This window comes from Pan troglodytes, chromosome 10 (genome assembly GCF_028858775.2).
Source record: "Pan troglodytes isolate AG18354 chromosome 10, NHGRI_mPanTro3-v2.0_pri, whole genome shotgun sequence".
Classification (NCBI taxonomy): domain Eukaryota; kingdom Metazoa; phylum Chordata; class Mammalia; order Primates; family Hominidae; genus Pan; species Pan troglodytes.
The window spans coordinates 15,237,034-15,257,424 of NC_072408.2; the positions used below are offsets into that span (position 1 = coordinate 15,237,034).

Sequence of the window (20,391 nt, forward strand, 5' to 3'; positions counted from 1 at the left end):
ATGTTCGTTTTTTGAATTGTTGAAATTCATGGAGGCCTTACCTATCTCACAGTGGAAAGAGTGTTAGTTTGTAAATCATGAGATATGAAGTTCTGATCCTGACTGCATCACCAACTATGTCTTTGGATGAGATCTGAACTAAAAGGTTACTAAGGTCCACTCTAGCTAAAAAAAATCCTGTAAACTATGATTCGAATCTCATTACAATTTTTATTACCACTGCATGTGTAGCAACTTTAGGATTTAGGAAAATTATACTTTAACAAATACCATTGATAGCAGTACCCTGAGCAATGATAAGTCAGAATTTAATCTGTGATAAATACCTTTTTGTGTGTGCGTAAAGAAGAGCTGGGAAATATGTTACTGGTAGGGCTAAGTTAAGAAAACCATAAGTTATTTTCATGTTTAAATGACATCTAAAAGTGACCAAGATTTGAGATGGGTAAGGCCTCCATGAATTTCAACAATGCATTTAAAAAAACAAGTTTGTTAAACTTGGTTAAATCATATACTTACAAAGCCACATACAAGAACACTAGCTTGACTTTTAGCACAGTCTACTCAGCCCAGAACCTGTGAGCTGTGTAGCTACTACCCCCCGGTGGTGGGCAAAGATAAGTTCAAGACAAGACATTTTTAATTTTTTAATTTAATTTTATTTTATTTTGATACGGAGTCTCATTCAGTAGCCCAGGCTGGAGTGCAGTGGCATGATCTTGACTCACTGCAACCTCTGTCTCCTGGGTTCAAGCAATTCTCCTGCCTTAGCCTCCCAAGTAGCTGGCATTACAGGCATGCACCACTATGCCCAGCTAGTTTTTGTATTTTCAGTAGAGACAGGGTTTCAACATGTTAGCCAGGCTGGTCTTGAACTCCTGACCTCAAGTGATCTGCCTGCCTCAGCCTCCCAAGGTGCTGAGGTTACAGGCGTGAGCCACTGTGCCGGCGCAAGACATTTTTAATTATTTTGATTGGGAAAGAACAAATCATCCCTGTTAAGGCAGGCTGAAATGATGATTCATTTAGCAAATAAACATACAGAGTTCTTACTATAGTCTGAAAACTGTGCTAGATACTGGGAAAACACAAACCTGTTTCTTTCCCTTGGAAAACAGAGATGCCAACAAGCAGTTGAATGCAATGTGGTAAGAACTAAAACAGGTGTACAAATGTTGTGGGAGCATAGAGGAGGCAGTTACCAGTTCTATTTAGAGAAGTTGAGGAAAACTTCTGAGATAAATTGATATTTAGATTAGATCTAAAGGCATCTTACCAAGGAATGAACGGGAAGTGCATTTCAGTCTGGACAAATATGTTCAGCATGAATAAAAATGGCATGTATGGAAAATTATGGCAATGTGATCAGTTAAGCTAGAGAGGACATCATGGGTGAGAGTGAGGAAGACTGTATTTTTTTCTGTTTCTGTTGAGATGAAGCAAGAGAAGGGAAATTTAAATTTATATAAAGAAAAAACACGGTTAAGTAAGGGTTTTTTTTTTTTAGGTGAAAGGACTTGAATATTCTTACATGGTGAGGGAAAGGGGTGAATGGAAAATGAGTTTTAAGATACAGGAAAGAAAGGAGATAACTGATTAACCAGGTCCCTGAGGAGATTGGTCCCTGAGGAGAATCCAGGGCACACACAAGTGGATAGGAGAAAGAATAGATGAAGATGCAGATAGGAGTATGAATAGGGTGTCATTAAGTTGAGAGAGTTCACACAAACTTTATTTTCTTAGGGAAGTAGTAAGATGTTTTACCTGTCAAGAAAGAAAAGGAGAAGACTTAGAGTTGAAGGCCTGAAAGGGCAGCAAAATTTGGAACAACCATTAAAGGGAATGAAAATAAAAACTAGCAATGGCAAATCTGGGTGTTAAGGGCAAAGCTGAGACTCAAACCCATAAACTTTTAGGGACACCAATCTTTATACTTGTGTGATTTGCTTTTGGAGAATGATGGAGGGAGATGGTTGGAATATATACTACTGGAGTCTTTTGGGTTGGCTGTGATGGAAAGACAAAGAGGAAAGGAAACTTAAGGATGCTGGCAAGAGAACTGTCGAAACAAGGAGATGGGAGGAATAAAGAGAAGGCTAACAACGTGCAGAACATGAAGAAAAACAGGTGAGGTAGAAAAGAGAGGTAAAGATAGTTAGAATTTATGTCAAGAGATTGTATGGCTAGGAAGAGTTAACTATATGGGCTTTGAAATCTCTAAAAGCTTTGGGAGAAGAGGAAGAGTATAAACTAGTAAGAAGGTGAACCAGAAGCCAGAATCCTCCAAAAATGATTGCCAGTGATAACACAGAACAGAGGAAAAAAAAGAGGTACAATGTGGTGTAGTCATATGACCTAGGCTTCAGATGAGATCATAGGGTCAGAAATAAGGAACAACAAGTAATAAACCACTTTTCTGTCTTTATTTTTCTTTTAACATGTATTCAGTGACAATAATAGCTATATAAATCTTAAACAACAGAGAAATATATGGAGGAGAAAATAAGTTTCTTTCCCCCACTTAGCCTTATATCCTTTGAAAGCCTTCTCAATGCATTTACATGCATGCATATATAATTTTGGGGTGTTTCGACAAAAGTTGATAATGCTGTATGTTTTTTGCAGTTGGCTTTAAAAAATCTTGGATCTCTTTCAATGGCTAACCCTTTAGTTCAAAACATCTCATAGTAATAGATATACCATTAACCATTTCCCATTGATAGATGGTCATTTTGTTTCCATTTTTTTCACTATTACAAACAATGCTGTAGTATTATTGTACATACTTTTTTGTGCATATAAGGATTTCTCTACAATACTTATTAGTGAAACTGCTAAATTGAAGATTACGTCCAATTAATATTTTGATAAATTCTGTTAATTTCCCTTTTAAAAATGCCGTGCCAATTTACATTCCTGCCAACAGTGTATGAGATTAGACTGTTCCTCACGTCCTCGCCAGGGATAAATATTGTAATTCTTTTTGAAATTTAAGATATCACTTTCCGAGGTGGAGCAGACAAATTAGAGGCAGGTTTGCTTTTTTTTTTTTCTCATTAAACTTTTTTAATGGGTCTCAAAATTCTGTGACGAATTTTTGGATAAGTTGTTTCCATTAAAAAGTACTGATTTAAAAAACTAATAACTTAAAACTGCCACACGCAAAAAAGAAAACCAGTGGTCCACAAAACATTCTCCTTTCCTTCTGAAGGTTTTACGATGCATTGTTTTCATTAACCAGTCTTTTACTACTGAACTTAAATGGCCAATTGAAACAAACAGTTCTGAGACCGTTCTTCCACCACTGATTAAGAGTGGGGTGGCAGGTATTAGGGATGATATTCATCTAGCCTTCTGAGCTTTCTGGGCAGACTTGGTGACCTTGCCAGCTCCAGCAGCGGTGAAGACTGCTGCTGTTGTAATGAGGCAGGCTTGAGTTTCTGTCTCAGTTTTGCCACTTGCTATCTGTACTGTCAGGGTGTTGTGGTTAAGTTTACCTTTGGGGCGCAGAAAAAGCATATTTATGGTGAGAGTTCGGTAGCATTTATCATTATAATAGAACTGGGAGCTAATATAGGCCATTAGATAGTTCATTATGCTTCCGATTTTATCAGGAATTGGGTTGATCCCACGTATAGTCTATTTAACAGGATCAAATTTTCCAAAAAGATAATCGGAATACACGCCGAAAGTGTGGCAAAACATTTTAACAGGTGTCGTCCTGAAAAATCGGAGATAAAGAGTGTGAGGCACTAAATCAAGTTGGGTGTTTTCAGCGTTTAGACTCTGGAGAGTTGAAATCCACGGTGTCTATGACCAGATCATACATCATTCTCTGCAGGTACCTCGTCTGGGATTACCGGCTGGAGGTTGCCTCTTTTCTGCCAGGAGACTACAGTTAGGAAGTGACTCCTGTAAGAAAATCCGTCACGATTCAATATGGTCCTCATCCTCGTAGGACACTCCAGGCACCTGCCTAGAGTAAGATGGCGCTTTTCGTAAGCACCTCTTCAGGACAGAGATTTCCATAACGAGAGTCACGCCCTTGGAGGCCATCTTTGCCATTATCCAAGATGGTGAGCCGTGCAGCCTCATCGTTTCCAGGTTTCAATATGGCTCCCCGCGTCACCGAAAAGGTTAATCTCAGAAACTAACTTGAACTTGCGCGGAAGTGACGCAACAGAAGTTGTCGCGCTTTGCATCTCCGCCTCCCGTGCTCCGCCTCCGGTCTTACGTTTCGCCCCCGGCAGCGCGGACAGCGGACCCAAGATGGCGACCGAGTTGGAGTACGAGTCCGTGCTGTGTGTGAAGCCAGACGTCAGCGTCTACCGGATTCCGCCCCGGGCCTCCAACCGCGGTTACAGGTACTAACCCCGAGGCGCTGCCGCACACGCGTACTCTGTCGCAGATGACAGCTTCCTTCTCAGCTAGCACGCTGTCCGTCCCTGCCACTACTACCTCTGTATTGTCACCTTGCTAGCCTCCCTACCTGGGTTGTCATCTCCCTGACCACCTGCTCCATCTCCACTCTGGACTGTCATCACCATATTTCTGCCGTTTTTTTTTTTTTTTTTTTTTTAATTACCACTCTGCGTTATTCCACTCTGCCTCCCCCGTAATCCCCTGGGGCACCCATCTGCTCCCCATCATCCACTTTCAGTCGTGCTTGCTCCATCGCCAGTCCCCTTTCATTCGCTCTTCCCTGCGTCCTTCAGCTTATCATCCTCATCCTTTCTCTCTCTCTCTCTCTCTCTCTCACACACACACACACACACACACACACACACACACACCTTTCCAGTTCCCCGTGCACATTTATGGGTAATCGTGTTGCTTGCCACTCTGGATTATCTGATTTATTTTTTGTACTGTTGTCAATTTCGTCACCAACTGTCATCATCCACCATTCGGTTTTTCCTTCAGCAGTTTTACCAGTGAGCAAAGGTTATGATCATAAGCTTTACAACGGTTGTTCATTCTGTTTCTTCTCATTGTATTTTCTTGATGATTATATAGTATTTTCTGTCTTCCTTCCCTACCTCCCTTCTTAACCTCTCCTACACCTTTTCCCTCCAAAGTTGAGGCAGCATTTTTCTCTGTTGGGCCTAACTACCTACCTTGTAATCCAATGATTGTGAGGTTCTGAGGATGCTATAGGACATTATGTAGTTGAAAGACAGTTCACTGGGCTTCATGTTAAACAATATGAGTGTGAGCCCTTTCCAAGCCTCAATTTTCTCATGTGTAAAATAGAAAAAAAAAACCTGTTAGTGATGATACCTGCGCTCTTAATAATGTGCTTAACAAGGGTTTTTGGGAGAGTAAAATTAAATCATATAATGGATGTGAAAGAATGTAGGAAATGCAATAAAGCAGTTACAAATACTATTTGTTTGTTCTTTTTTTTTTTTTTTTTTTTTTTTTGAGATGTAGTCTCACTTTGTTGCCCAGGCTGGAGCGCAATGGCTCACTGCAATCTCAGCTCACTGCAACCTCCGCCTCCTGGGTTCAAGCGATTCTCCTGCTTCAGCTTCCTGAATAGTTGGGATGACAGGCATGCACCACCACACCTGGCTAATTTTTGTATTTTGAGTAGAGATGGGGTTTCACCAATTTGGCCAGGCTGGTCTTGAACTCCTGACCTTGTGATCTGCCCACCTTGGCCTCCCATAGTACTGGGATTACACGCGTGACACCACGCCCAGCTGTCTTTTTTTGTTGTTGTTGTTAGACAGGCAGGGTCTCATTCTATCATCCAGGCTGGAGTGCAGTGGTGCAATCACAGCTCACGGCAGCTGTGTACTCCTGGGCACAAGGGATCCTCCTACCTCAGCCTCCCAAGTTGCTAGGGCTACAGGCATTGCCTCACCATGCCTGGCTAATTTTTAATTTTTTTTGTGTAGACAGGATCTTGATATATTTCCCAGGCTGGTCTCGAATTCCTGGCCTCTCGAACTCCTGCCACAGCCTCCCAAAATGTTGAAATTACAGGTGTGGGCCACTGCACCTGGCCAAGATACTGTTCTTATTCTTCTCTCTGACCCACATCATCATTGTGATTTTTCCTCCTGGCATTTATCATTACCTTGGCTGAAAAGTTACCCTCTCCTTATGTCTGTTATTTTGCCCCTTACTGGGGTTTTATTCATCATGAATCAATATTTTTATGCTTGCTGACCTGTGCGCTGGGCCCTGTGGGTTGCACCTTTGGCAAAGAGGTAGCAGTTCTGTTTTAAATAAGCTTTTAGTTGGACCCCAAACTGACCCTAAGTAGAAATCAACATGCTTTTAGATGGTAGTTACAGGTACTATATGAGTCACTTAAACATCACCTTCTTTGGGAGGCCCTATGTGACCCTTCCATTCTGGTGTAGATATGCACCCTGTGTGCTTCCATAGCACCTTTTTCTTTTTCTTTTTTACTTTAAGTTCTGGGATACATGTGCAGAATGTGCAGGTTTGTTACATAGGTATGCATGTGCCATGGTGGTTTGCTGCACCTATCAACCTGTCATCCTCGCCCCTCCCCCGAGAGGCCCCAGTGGGTGTTGTTCCCCTCCCTGTGTCCATGCGTTCTCACTGTTCAACTCCCACTTGTGAGTGAGAACATGTGGTGTTTGGTTTTCTGTTGCTGCATAGCACTTTATTCTTATCTCTATTCCAGGGCTCTTCATTTTGTATTGTAATGGATTACAATGGATTGTATAATGGATTGTTTAGTCTCCTTTTTTCTGCAGGCTAGACTGTGAACAACTTGAGATCTTTTTAACTTTATATTCCCAGGGTCTAGCACAGTATCTGGTACACTTTGGGCACCCTGTAAATGTTGACTGAAAGAAGAAATCAGTAGATTACACAGAGAAACCTAATCACATAAAGTGGCATTGATTGAACTGTTAAATAAGGTCAAATAGCTCATTACTTCCAACTTTAGGAGTTAAGACTCCCAAAGGATATGATACACATTGAAGTGGGATTATATTCTTTTTCTTGAAGTTTTTTTTTTTTTTGAGATGGAGTCTGGCTCTGTTGCCCAGGCTGGAGTGCACTGGCGCAATCTCAGCTCGCCACAACCTCCGCCTCCCCGGTTCAAGTGATTTTCCTGCCTCAGCCTCCCAAGTAGCTGGGACTACAGGCACATGCCACTATGCCCGGCTAATTTTTGTATATTTAGTAGAGACGGGGTTTCACTGTGTTGGCCAGGCTGGTCTCAAACTCTTGACCTCGTGATCCGCCTGCCTTGGCCTCCCAAAGTGCTGGGATTACAGGCGTGAGCCACCGCACCCGGCCTACTTCAAGCTTTTTAAAACACCTCCCCTCTCACCCATCTTCTCTATCTTCACTTCCTAGTTTTCCACAACCTTTATACTTACATCCGTTAACTGCACTGAGCCATTAAAGCAGTTTCTTAATTTTCCTCTTTTTCCTGTTATCCTTCTGTGTTTTCCATGTCTATTGGCATTTTTTATCCTCCAAGAGGCACCTTATCATCAATCACTTTTTTAGTACAGTACATGAAGAGAGCGGAATTAAGTTTGAATAACGATATTTATTTGCTGGGTTACCTTTGGCAAATCACCACTTTTGAATGTTAGTTTCTTCATTTGTAAAAATGACTATAACTGTACTTACCTTGTAGGATCCTCTCACTTAATCTTCTTTTTTTTTTTTTTTTTTTTTTTTTTTGTTGAGACAGAGTCTCGCTTTGTCACCCAGGCTGGAGTGCAATGGTGTGATCATGGCTCACTGCAATCTCTGCCTCCCAGATTCAAGTGATTCTCGTGCCTCAGCCTCCTGAGTAGTTGAGATTACAGATGTGCGCTGCCATGCTTGGCTAATTTTTTGTATTTTTAGTAGAGATGGGGTTTCACCATGTTGGCCAGGCTGGTCTTGAACTCCTGGCCTCAGGCAATCCACCCACGTCAACCTCCCAAAGTGCTGGGATTACAGGCATGAGCCACTGCGCCTGGCGCTTTCACTTAATTTTCACAAGAATGGGCATAATGCCTGGCACATAATAAATGCTTGATAAATGCTGGTTTTCTTTTTGTTTGCATAATCTTTCTTATTTACCAGAACCCACTTTATATTATAAGCAGGATTTATTCTCTAGGCTGACATTAAAGGACAAACTGGGCTTTTTAGAAAGCAGGAGGAATTTTTCCTTTGAGTGACTGGTAAGATTAAAGAGAATAATTGATTTTAATTCACCTAGTGTAAGCTGTTCGTTCCCAGACTTTCACTGACCAGACTTCTAGACTATGGGAAGGAAAATTTGGGTTGACAAGAAACTTATCAGGCTGAGTGCGGTGGCTCATGTCTGTAATCCCAGGACTTTGGGAGGCCGAGGTGCAGGGATCACTTAAGGTCAGGAGTTCCAGACCAGCCTGGCCAACATGGTGAAACCCCGTCTCTACAAAAATACAAAAAACTTAGCCAGCCGTGGTGGCGCACACCTGTAGTCCCAGCTACCTGGGAGGCTGAGGCAGTAGAATTGTTTGAACCCGGGAGGCGGAGGTTGCAATGAGCTGAGATCATGCCACTGCTCTCCAGCCTAGGCGACAGAGCAGGACTCCGTCTCAAAACAAACAAAAAGGAAACTTACAAATGCTTAGAAAACAATCTGGGTGCGGTGGCTCACTCCTGTAATCCCAGCACTTGGGGAGGCCAAGGCAGGCGGATTTCCTGAAGTCAGGAGTTTGAGACCAGCCTGGCCAACTTGGTGGAACCCCGTCTTTACTAAAAATACAAAAGAAATTAGCTGGGCATGGTGGCCTGTGCCTGTAATCTCAGCTACTCAGGAGGCTGAGGCAAGAGAATTGCTTGAACCCGAGGTTGCAGTTAGCCAAGATCGCGCCATTGCACTCCAGCCTGGGTGGAAGAGTGAGACTCTATTACACACACACACACACACACACACACACACACACACACACAAATAAATAAATGGTTAGAAAACAGTTTTCCAACCTATAAAACTATTTTTTTAAAAAAAATATTCTTCACTACCCTCTTCCCTTAGCTAAATCAATATTAACCTCTATAATGCGTTTCAGTGTAATGAAAGAATAATGGACTTTGAAGTTAGGCATTATTACTTACTGTGTTATCCTTTCCATCATTTAGAGAGAAAGAGAGGTATGACAGGCTTTTCATGCCTATTTCACATATCTACTATAAGGACATAATAAGATGTACATTTGGAATCTTACTGTGAATCATCATAGTGGTTTTTTATTTATATATATATAAAGTTTTATTACTAAGGTAAATGAAAATTTGTAAGGTAAGTTAAAAGTATTGTCAGAGGACAAGCAAAATCAAGAGTTCTTTAGATTAGGTCTTGGAGTAGGAAAGGAACTAAGGCCCAAGGCTGAGGGAATCTGCTGCCATGAATATCCATTTACTTACAGAATTTGTTAAATATCGGACACTAGATACACAAGAGAAATAAGGAACTCGTCCAAGAAAAACACATTTAATAGACTTGTTCCTAATTTTTTTTTTTTTTTTTTTAGAGACAGGGTCTCACCCTGTTGCTCAGGCTGGAGTGCAGTGGGGCGATCATAGCTCACTGCAACCTCAAATTCTTGGGCTCAAGCAGTCCTCCTGCCTCGGCCTCCCAAAGTGCTGGTTATAGGCGTGAGCCACGGTGCCTGGCTGTTCCTAATATTTTTAATAGCCCATTTACATGAGCTCTTGGTGGCATGATTATAATAAGTAATAACTCATTAATATAATAGATGAGGAACTTTAGAGCTCTCTAATCTGGATCAGATTTAGGTACTTGAGGGTCTTTGAGGGCAGGGAATCAAGAGGGAAGAGAATGGGAAGGACTTATTTTACAGATCCTGTTCAAAACCTGTGCTAATTTTCACTTTCATTTTCCTCCTCTCAGCTTTTTACCTCTCATCTTGTTAAACTCATTCTTGTTCAAATATACCTTATGGTTGCTTTTCTAGTCTTTAAGTATTAGTCTTTGGTTTCTTAGAAGATGAATTATTAATAACTTTTACTTTGCTAATCTGTTTTCCATACTCCTGGCAAAACAAATCACAAATACAATGTTTTGTAAAATTCATCATAAATAATCTTAGTTGTTGTTCAAGTTGATTATAACACGTTTTATAAATTTCTGATGTTTTCATGGCCGTTTGTATCTCCAGCCCAGATGTCTTTCTTGAACTCGTCTCATATATTTTACTGCCTACTCTACATCTCTTGAAAATCTACTAGACATCTCAAACTCAGCATATTTAAAACTGAATCCCTGATCCTTCTTCCTAGACGTGTTCCTTCTCATCTCAATAATTGGCAACTCCTTTGCTCAGGCTAAACACCTTGGAGTTGTCCTTGGCTTCTATCCCCTGTCTAATCCATTAGAAAATCCTGCTGCTTTTACCCTAAATATATCCTTCTTTTCTATGCCATATCTAATCCATTAGAAAATCCTGCTACTTTTGCCCTAAATATATCCAGAATCTAGCCACTTCTGCTACCATTGTGACTTTTCTAGATTACTGCAGTAGTCTCTTAGCTAATCCCCCTGCTTCAGTCCTCTTATCCCTACAGCTTTTCTCCAGACAGCAGATGTAGTAATCTTTTTAGAATATAAGGGAGATCATGTCACACCTCTGCTTAAAATTTGTAATAGCTCTTTTTTCACTCAGAGTGAAAGCTGAAGTTGTTACTATGACCCACAAGGCCCTGCGTGATCTGGCCGTCTGTTACCTCTCCCACCTTGTCTCTTCCTCTGTTCTAACCACAGTGCTTCCTTGTTGTCTCTCAAACATGCCAGGCATGCCCCCACCGTAGCACCTTTGGGCTAGCTGTTCCTTATGTCTAGAATGCTTTTCCCCCAGACATCTGTATGGATAACTCTCTTGCTTCACATTTTAGCTCACATTTCACCTTAATGAGACCTACCCCAACCACCCTCTTGAATGCTACAACTTGTTCATTCTCCCACTGTCTTCTTAATCTTCCTAATTTGCCTCTACATTTTCTTTTTACCTTAGAACTCACCACTTTCTAAGATACTAATTATGCTGTTTATTATGTTTCTTTTTTATTTTCTATCTTCTGTTAGGATGTAAGCCTCATGAGGGTTGGAATCTTTGTTTTGGTTGCTGTTGTATCCTAAGCATCTAGAACAGTGATGCATCTGTCCTAATAAGTACTGTATAAATATTGATTGAATTCAGTGAAAGATAGTATATTTACTGATTTGGGAGGGCTCCCATTACCTAGGATATTTAATGTAGTAGACTTTGTTGTTATCTGACTAGTAAAGCATGGTTATCTAGTATACCATCTATAGTTTGAAAATAGCATCGTTATGAGAAATTTTATTTATTTCTTTATTTGAGACCAAGTCTCGTTCTGTCGCCCAGGCTGGAGAGCGGTGGCGCAGTCTCGGCTCACTGCAGCCTCCACCTCCCAGGTTCAGTTGATTCTGCCTCAGCCTCCCAAGGGATTTCAGGCGCACGCCACCATAACCAGCTAATTTTTGTATTTTTAGAAGACGGGGTTTCACCGTGTTGGCCAGACTGGTCTCAAACTCCTGACCTTAAGTGATCCACCCACCTTGGCCTCCCAAAGTGCTGGGATTACAGGCTTGAGCCACCATGCTCGGCCAGAATTTTATTTTTTATTGCTTTTATTCGTGCTTTTCCATCTTTTTAATGATGCTTATTGGACTCCAAAGTCCTCAAGTAGTAGCATTGTCTTTTACTTGCTTTGGACTGTATGTAACATGAGGCATCTAAATAGATCATGAATTATTCTTGTTGATTAATAGGTAGAAAGAATAGGCAATCCAGGATAGGGAAATAGAAATACAGTCAAAGATTGTGGGTAGGCGTTAGTAAATTAAGGACATGTGCCTGAGGCTTCCTCTTTTCCTGTCCTAGGGCCTCTGACTGGAAATTAGACCAGCCTGATTGGACTGGTCGCCTCCGAATCACTTCAAAAGGGAAGACTGCCTATATCAAACTCGAGGATAAAGTTTCAGGTAATCTTTGCGGGTGACCCTCTAACATTAAGAATATTAATTTGGTGTGCTTTTATAAGTACCTTCAATTTGGGGACTGGAATGGAAATACTGCTTGTTAATTGGGGTTCTGGATTTTGGCTTGCTTTACTCAAAAAAGTCTTTCTCTTATCTGTCAGGGGAGCTCTTTGCTCAGGCACCAGTAGAACAATATCCTGGTATTGCTGTGGAGACAGTGACAGATTCTAGCCGCTACTTTGTAATCCGGATCCAGGATGGTACTGGTAAGAGAACTGGGATTTTGAGTGGAACGAAGTTAGGAAAACAGGTGAATGCACAGCCATGAAAAGTGTTTCCGATTGCCTTTATCTTTCTTTGGTTTACTTCATTTTTTCTTCCCTTTCTCTAAAGTTGCTATAGTTGCTAAAGGAAAAGTATTAACATGTTATTTGTAATAGATAAGCACGAGTTCAAGATGTGGTAATTCATATGTAGACTTAAATAAATGAAAAACACATATCTAACAAATGAATTAGCACATTTTGCACTTTAGGAGGCCGAGGTGGGTGGATCACCTGAGGTCAGGAGTTCCAGGCCAGCCTGACCAATATGATGAAACCCCGTCGCTACTGAAAATAAAAAAAATTGGCCAGGCGTGGTGGCAGGTGCCTGTAATCCCGGCTACTCGGGTGGCTGAGACAGGAGAATCACTTGAATTGGGGAAGTGGAGGTTGCCGAGATCATGCCATTGCACTCCAGCCTGGGCAACAAGAGCGAAACTCCATCTCAAAAAAAAAAAAAGAATGAACACTTTTTGCCCGTTTATTGTTCGTGGTAGTTTTTGGTGGGACTATCTTGAATCATCTTACGTGTGGGGCAGTTATTCTTACTCTTTTCTCCATGGTCTATAACAGAGGTTGGCAAACAGACAAATAATAAATATTTTAGGTTTTGCAGGTCAGGTGGCCTCTGTTGCAACTACTCAGTTTTGCTGTTGTAGTGTGAAATCACTGTAGAAAATATGTAAACACCTTGATACCACTATGTTCCATGAAACTTTTTCTACAAAACCAGGCTATGGCAGGATAAAGCCCATGGGCTCTATGTAGTTTATCGACTCTTGGTCTATGAGAAGATATTTCACATTCAGACTTTGTCTAGTTAGGGTGACTGTTATATTTTCATTGGGCAAAATTTGCCATAGAGCAGCAGTCCTCAACCTTTTTGGCACCAGGGACCCGTTTTGTGGAAGACAGTTTTCCACAGACCGGCATTAGGGGATGGTTTCAGGATGATTCAAGTGCATCACATTTATTGTACACTTTATTTCTATTATTATTACATTGTAATGTATAATGAAATAATTATACGACTCACTATAATGTAGAATCAGTGGGAGCCTTGGGCTTGTTTTCCTGCAACTAGACGGGGGTGATGGGAGACAGTGACAGATCATCAGGCATCAGATTCTCATAGGGAGCTCATAACCTAGATCCCTCACATGTGCAGTTCACAGTAGGGTTCACACCCCTCTGAGAATCTAATGCTGCCACTGATCTGACAGGAGGCAGAGCTCAGGTGGTCATGCAAGTGACGGGGAGCGGCTGTAAATACAATGAAGCTTTGCTCTCTCGTGTGCAACTCACCTCCTGCTGCATGGCCTGGTTTCTAACAGGCCACAGACTGGTGCCGGGGGTTGGGGGCTCCTGCCATAGAGGATACTTCCTAGTCGAGTCTTCCTACATTTTCCACAGGGCGCAGTGCTTTCATTGGCATTGGCTTCACAGATCGGGGAGATGCCTTCGACTTTAATGTCTCCTTGCAGGATCACTTCAAGTGAGTGAAGCTTGTCCTTAGTTACGAGGCTGAATGCTTATAGGAATGCTGCTTCTCACATGAATGGGCAGTATCTCTTCCTCCTGGTTTCTTTATTTCTTAAACTATTTCATTGTGAATATAAATCTCCCCATTCACTTTTGTTTCCTTAGGTCATCTTTGTATCTATTCTGTTTCCTTTCCTTATAGCCTGCAATATGTTTCAGATCCCTTGTGCAGTAGTTTGAAATGATGCTCTGTCGAATTTGCCCCATCTTTTAGGGGGTAGAGGGAGGCCTATGGTAACAGCAGGGCTTTATGTGGGGAGTCGTGTGCCACTCTTGTTACCTTATGTAGCTGACATGTTTTGTGACTTTTGCAACATTTCTTTAGCCCACTTGATTTTGGTGCAGCTGTGGTTGACAGCACTGTGCACACTGTCAGCTTCCTACCTCAAGAGCAAGCATATCTCTCCTTTTCTGCCTTAGGACTCTGAAGTTATAGAAGGCTAAGAGCAAGCTTTAACTTGGAGAGACTAAGAAACTAACACCCCCTCAGGAGCAGCCCTCAACTGTGGGGAATGGGAATTGGTGGCTAAATACCATCCTTCTGGAAGGGGCAATTCTAATACGTATTCCGTGAGATTTCTCAGAGAGTCCCCAGTGGAATTGAACCCCAGTTGTTTTCTTTCTTGGCTTTTTTCCCTTCTGTTTCTCACTCTTTTTTATCTCTCACTGTGTTTTCTGGAATCTCATTTCATAAAAGTAAATACACCCAAATTTGTATGTCAGACTCTGCTTTCAGGAAATCTCAAACTAAGATAACTTGCTGTGTTCCCAAAGGTGGGTAAAGCAGGAATCTGAGATTTCCAAGGAATCTCAAGAAATGGATGCTCGTCCTAAGTTGGATCTGGGCTTCAAGGAAGGACAAACCATCAAGTTGAGTATCGGGGTGAGTATGGTTTTTAAAAATTTTGTTTTCCTGTGCTTCCATAAGCCGATGACATCTTTCTCTTGCTCTTCTTTTTTTCTTTTGTAGAACATTACAAACAAGAAAGGAGGTGCTTCTAAGCCCAGGACTGCAAGGGGTGGGGGTCTGAGCCTACTCCCACCCCCGCCAGGAGGCAAAGTCACTATTCCCCCACCATCCTCCTCAGTTGCCATCAGCAATCATGTCACCCCACCACCCATTCCGAAATCTAACCATGGAGGCAGTGATGCAGGTAAATCTAGTACTTCTAATTTTGAGAAATCCAATCTTATGTTTTAATTAAGCAACACCTGTTTGTCAAGGAGAGTTAATGTTTTTGCTATGAAATAGCTCATGGTACTGACAAGGTGATTCTGGCAGCTTCTAGCAAGGAATCAAAGCTTTTCTAGTGAACTAAGAGTCATAGTATCTCATAGGTTCTTTGGCAGAAAATATTTGCTTATTAAAATGACAATTTCCTTCATTTTTTTCTTGGTTAGATGCTTATAAGCTTTTGAGTCAGATGGACCAAGATTTTGGTCATGGCTCTGCTACTTTATATTTGAATGTGCTTGGTAAACATTACTTAAGTTTTTTGAGTTTCAATTTCCTTATCTACAAACTGGAGATGTAAAACCACCCCAGCCGGGGACCTTGGCTCACGCCTGTAATCCCAGCACTTTGGGAGGCTGGGATTGCTTAAGCTTAGGAGTTTGAGATCAGCCTGGGCAACATGATGAAATCCCATCTCTACAAAAAAAATACAAACATTAGTTGGACGTGGTGATGCACGCCTGTAGACCCAGCTATTTGGGAGGCTGAGGTGGGAGGATGGCTTGAGTCTGGGAGGCTGCAGTGAACCATGACTGTGCCACTGTACTCCAGTGTGGGTGACAGAGTGAGACCTTGTCTCATAAAAAAACAAAGAAACAAACAAAAATAAATAAATAAATAGATAAAATAATTACCATCCCAAGGTCATGAGGGTTAAATGATTGACAGCACCTAGCATAGCACTTGGAACATAGTAGCCATTTAGTAAATGTTATTTCTTAAACCTTCCCATTTCTTCACAAGAGCAATTGGGAGAAAAGAAGATATCTAGGTTTGTCCATACACTTTCATTCTTTCTTTCTGTTTGGTGGGAGAAAGAATAAATATGGTTATATCTTCTCATTTGAAAAATGAGAGCATTGGAACTGAGAAAAGAATTTTTCTGAGATTAGAGAACTGTATCTTAGAATCTGAGAATTTTAACTTAATGTATTGGACAGTGCAGATAATTTGTTGAATTGATTAGTAAGGGTAAGCTTTCTCTTTCTGGAATTTTTGAGGTGAAAATATTATAGCCTGCTTCTTTTGGTAAGTGTTGCCAGAAGCCACTGGGGATAGTATCTAAGATTTTTTTAAAATTAAATTATTATTTTGAGATAATCGTAGATTAACATGCAGTTGTAAGAAATAATATGAAGAGATCCTGTTTACCCTTTTCCCAGTTTCCCTCAATTGGTAATATTTTGTGGAACTATTGTCAAGTATCACAAATGAAAAATTGATGTTGATACCACTTTCTCATCTTACTCAGCTTACACCATTTTACATGTTCTCATCTGTGTATATTTGTGTGGATCTGTATATTTAGTTCTATGCAGGATTTTTTGTTATTTTTTGAGATAGGGTCTCACACTGTTGCCCAGGCTAGAGTACAGTGGTGCAGTCATAGCTCACTGCAGCCTCAAACTCCTGGGCTCAAGAGATCCTTCTGCGTCAGCCTCCCAAACATCTGGGACTACAGGTGCACACTGCCACACCAAGCTAATTTTTTAATTTTTGTAGCAACAGAGTCTCACTACGTTGCCCAGGCTGGCCTTGAACTTCTGGACTTCAGTGATCCTCCTGCCTTGGCCCCCTAAAATGCTGGGATTACAGGTGTGAGCCACTGCATCTGGCCAGTTCTTTGCAGTTTTGTCATGTGTAGGTTCATGGATCCACCATCATTTCAGGTTATAGAACAGTTTCATCACTACAAAGATCCCCTGTGTCAACCTTACACAACCACACCCATCTCCCTCTCATCCTTTCTTCCCCCATTCCTAACGCTTGGCAATCACCAGTCTGTTCTCCATCTTTATAATTTTGTCACTTCAGGAATGTTCTATGAAAGGAATCATACAGCATGTAACCGTTGGGACAGGCTTTTCCCACTCAGCATAATTCCCTTGAGATTCTTTCAAGTTGTGTATATCAATAGTCTGTTTCTTTTTATTGCTGAATAGTATTCCATGGTATGGATATACCAGTGTGTGTAACTGTTGCCCATGGAATGACATCTAGGTTGTTTACAGTTTTTGACCATTATGAATAAAGCTGCCGTGGCATTTGTGTACAGATTTTTTGTGCAAACATAAATTCTCATCTCCAAGATTTTGATTATGTTTTTCTTTTTTCTTTTCTTACCTTGTGTTTAGATATCCTTTTAGATTTGGATTCTCCTGCTCCTGTCACGACACCAGCACCAACTCCAGTTTCTGCAAGCAATGACTTGTGGGGAGACTTCAGCACTGCATCCAGGTAATGGGCATAGTGAAACTAGCATACTCTCAATCAGGGTGTAGGAGATATGTACAGTCAATTGAAATCTTTGATCTGGAGAAGCAATGGATATGCAGGTCACATAGAGTCTTTTGGAGGAGTTCTAGTGAAGGAAATATAGTAGTGCTGGGAATGGGGGGACAAAAAAGCTGTAGGATGAGGTTTGAGTGGGATATTTCAGGTCTTTGTAAGTAGAATTGCCATGAAGTGTGGTTTTGGAAATTCTAGGCAGTGATTTCTTAGAAACTATTAAGTAAAGAATGGAGTTGTTATCCTAATATTATGTCTCTGGCTTTCTCTATTCTCCTGTCTTGCAGCTCTGTTCCAAACCAGGCACCACAGCCATCCAACTGGGTCCAGTTCTGAATGGCATTGGCAGGACATTAAGGACAGACTTGAGGAATAAAAATGACCTTGAGGGCACCAATCTGTGAGGGAAGTTAGGAACCCATTTCCTCCCCAGAACCAGAATGACTGGAAAATCTTTTTCATAGCTTCTCCATCACATTCAAGCTGGTTTATGTCACTCCCCTGTGTTGTTACTTGTACAGCCAAGAAAGTATCTGTTATCTCCTGCTTAGTACCAAGGTAGGGGACTAGTGGATCTTATCATAGTTTTGGCTGACTATGCAGGGCTTAAAAGGCCAGCGTCTGTTTGAGGGGGAATGACCTCTAACATCTGTAAAATTTGTCTCATCTTTTAAATTCTTTAACTTATTTCAAAATCATCTCATGACCCTTGTGTGCCTCTTTGTGAAGCCCTATTTAGCAATTTCAGGGGAGTCAAAAACCTTGCAACTTCCTTCTCCACTAACCCAGGACTAAAAATGGACAGGCTCACCTCAGTGTTTACAAATTCAGAATTTTGATAGGGGTAGATATGGAGAAAGACCTATTTCCTGGGTCTCTGCTGTGTAGTCTCCTTCAGGCTTATTGTACTCAGTGAACATCCAGTGCTGGGTGCAGCTCCATCACCCTCTTATGTGTTTACATGTCTCTTTCTATGATAAGAGGGTTGTGTTGGTGGCACCTCCACTACTCTTTTCTGTTTGTTGAGTGAATTGTGTAACATCTTTGATCAGTGGGTGTCTCTGTAATGAAGGAGGTTCAAGAGGCTGTGCTTTCCAAGTGATAGTCTATAGGAGTGTTTAATTTCTTGCAGCTCCATCTGGTTGCTGCATTTGAAGCATGGCATTAATTTGTATTTGCTCTGTTCTTTGACCTAAAGTTGAAGGGTTTAGAGTTTTTAACCTGATCTGTAGAGCAGAGAGGTTGAAAGCACTTAACTCTTGTTTAGTATCCTCATTGCCTTGCTGCCTGGGTATCTGGCCCCTTTCCATAAACATTTCTTTTCAGTTCATGTAGTTCTTTAATAGAAAGCTGCTGTTATGTATATTGTCATTTGTGAAGGAAGTTGGAGAGTCACAGCTTTACTGTGACAGGTTTTGCCCAAGGCTTTGATACCTGTCACCCAGCGTATCTTAAAAGCAAGTTGTTCTCCCACTACTTTCCTTTCCCTCTGCCCTGCCATTCCTTTTACAATGCTGTGAAAAAAGTTCTGCTTCTTAGGTGAATGGGGTACTTTCTATTTTGTTTCTAAACGAGCAATTTTGAGGATGAAATGGGAAGATATCATTGCTTCCTTTTTGCACCTATTGGGTATGTACACTCTGGCCGAAGGGAGTCCTTATGTTTAGTTTCAAAATATATTACTTTCCTGGATTCTCTTCTTCACTTTTTCTGACTTTGGGTCCATTTTCTTTTCATTGCCTCCTTTTCCAGGCAGCTCTATTCTTGCAGAGCCATAGCAGGACATATTAAAATTCCAATAGAAAACACTAAAAGGAAAGTCTGTGGAATCACTAGTGACTAAATACTGGGAACCTATTTTCTCAATCTTCCTCCATGTTGTGTTCTTTGTATTCTCGAGATGATAATATATTATGTATTTGAATTCCTGAAAAATGGAAAATGTTTAAGATATATGTATATAAAGCGTATGCTGTATTGGTGCAATAATGGTAATTAAAAATATGAAAAAAGTGTCTCTTTTATCTTTTAATTTGCTTATTTGATTACCTTTTAAATTTAATTGACCAAATATAAGTGGACCAGTAGGTAATAAAGGATATTTATATCACTCTTTATTAAGAAATAAGGCTTTTAAGAAGTTGAGACTAGACCTCTGTGTTCATGGTTCTAAAATGACAGAGCACTCTGTGTAATCAATGAATATTCATTATTTATTTTCTGGTACAGTTAATTTAATTTGCTTCAAATTATCTTCATGATCTAGGCCACCTCTTATATCTTAACTGTAATCAGCAGAAATGAAAGGGATCAGTATAAGAGAAATAACTAAGGTCAGAACCACAGACTTTGGAAACCAGAAAAGATCTTGGGAGTTCTTGTTCAGTGATTGTCACAGGAGATAAATTAGCTAGATGTGGTTGGTGGTTTACTCCTGTGATTCCAGCACTTTGAGAGGCTAAGGTGGGAAGACTGGTTGAAGCCAGTTCAAGACCAGCCTGGGCAGTATAGCGAGATCTTATCTCTACAAAAAATCTAAAAATTAGCTGGGCATGGCAGCATGTGCCTGTAGTCCTAGCTACTTGGGAGGCCGAGGTGGGAGGGTCACTTGAGCCTGGGAGGACGAGGCTGCAGTGAGCTGTGATTGTACCATGGTACTCTAGCCTGGATGATAAAATGAGACTCTCTCAAAAGAAAAAACAAAAAACAAAAAACATGAATCAAGGCTGGGCACGGTGGCTCATACCTATAATGCTAGCACTTTGGGAGGCTGAGGCGGGTGGATCACCAGAAGTCAGGAGTTCGAGACCATCCTGGCCAAGATGGTGAAACCCTGTCTCTACTACAAATACAAAAATTAGCTGGGCGTAATGGTGGGTGCCTGTAATCCCAGCTACTCTGGAGGCTGAGGCAGGAGAATCACTTGAACCTGGGAGGCAGAGGTTGCAGTGGGCTAAGATTACACCACTGCACTCCAGCCTGGGTGACAGTGA

At 41.2% G+C, this 20,391-nt stretch overlaps 1 protein-coding gene across 1 annotated transcript; it reads left to right on the top strand.

Annotated features, from left to right (window-relative positions):
* Positions 1–675: 675 nt before the first annotated feature.
* On the top strand, positions 676–19,413 carry NECAP1 (NECAP endocytosis associated 1). Its single transcript, XM_508992.7, has 8 exons — positions 676–4,364; positions 11,913–12,013; positions 12,172–12,276; positions 13,747–13,828; positions 14,650–14,758; positions 14,846–15,029; positions 17,245–17,347; positions 17,686–19,413. The coding sequence occupies exons 1-8, from the start codon at positions 4,270–4,272 to the stop codon at positions 17,732–17,734; spliced, it is 828 nt and encodes a 275-aa protein (XP_508992.2). The 5' UTR covers positions 676–4,269; the 3' UTR covers positions 17,735–19,413.
* The last annotated feature ends 978 nt before the right edge of the window (positions 19,414–20,391 follow it).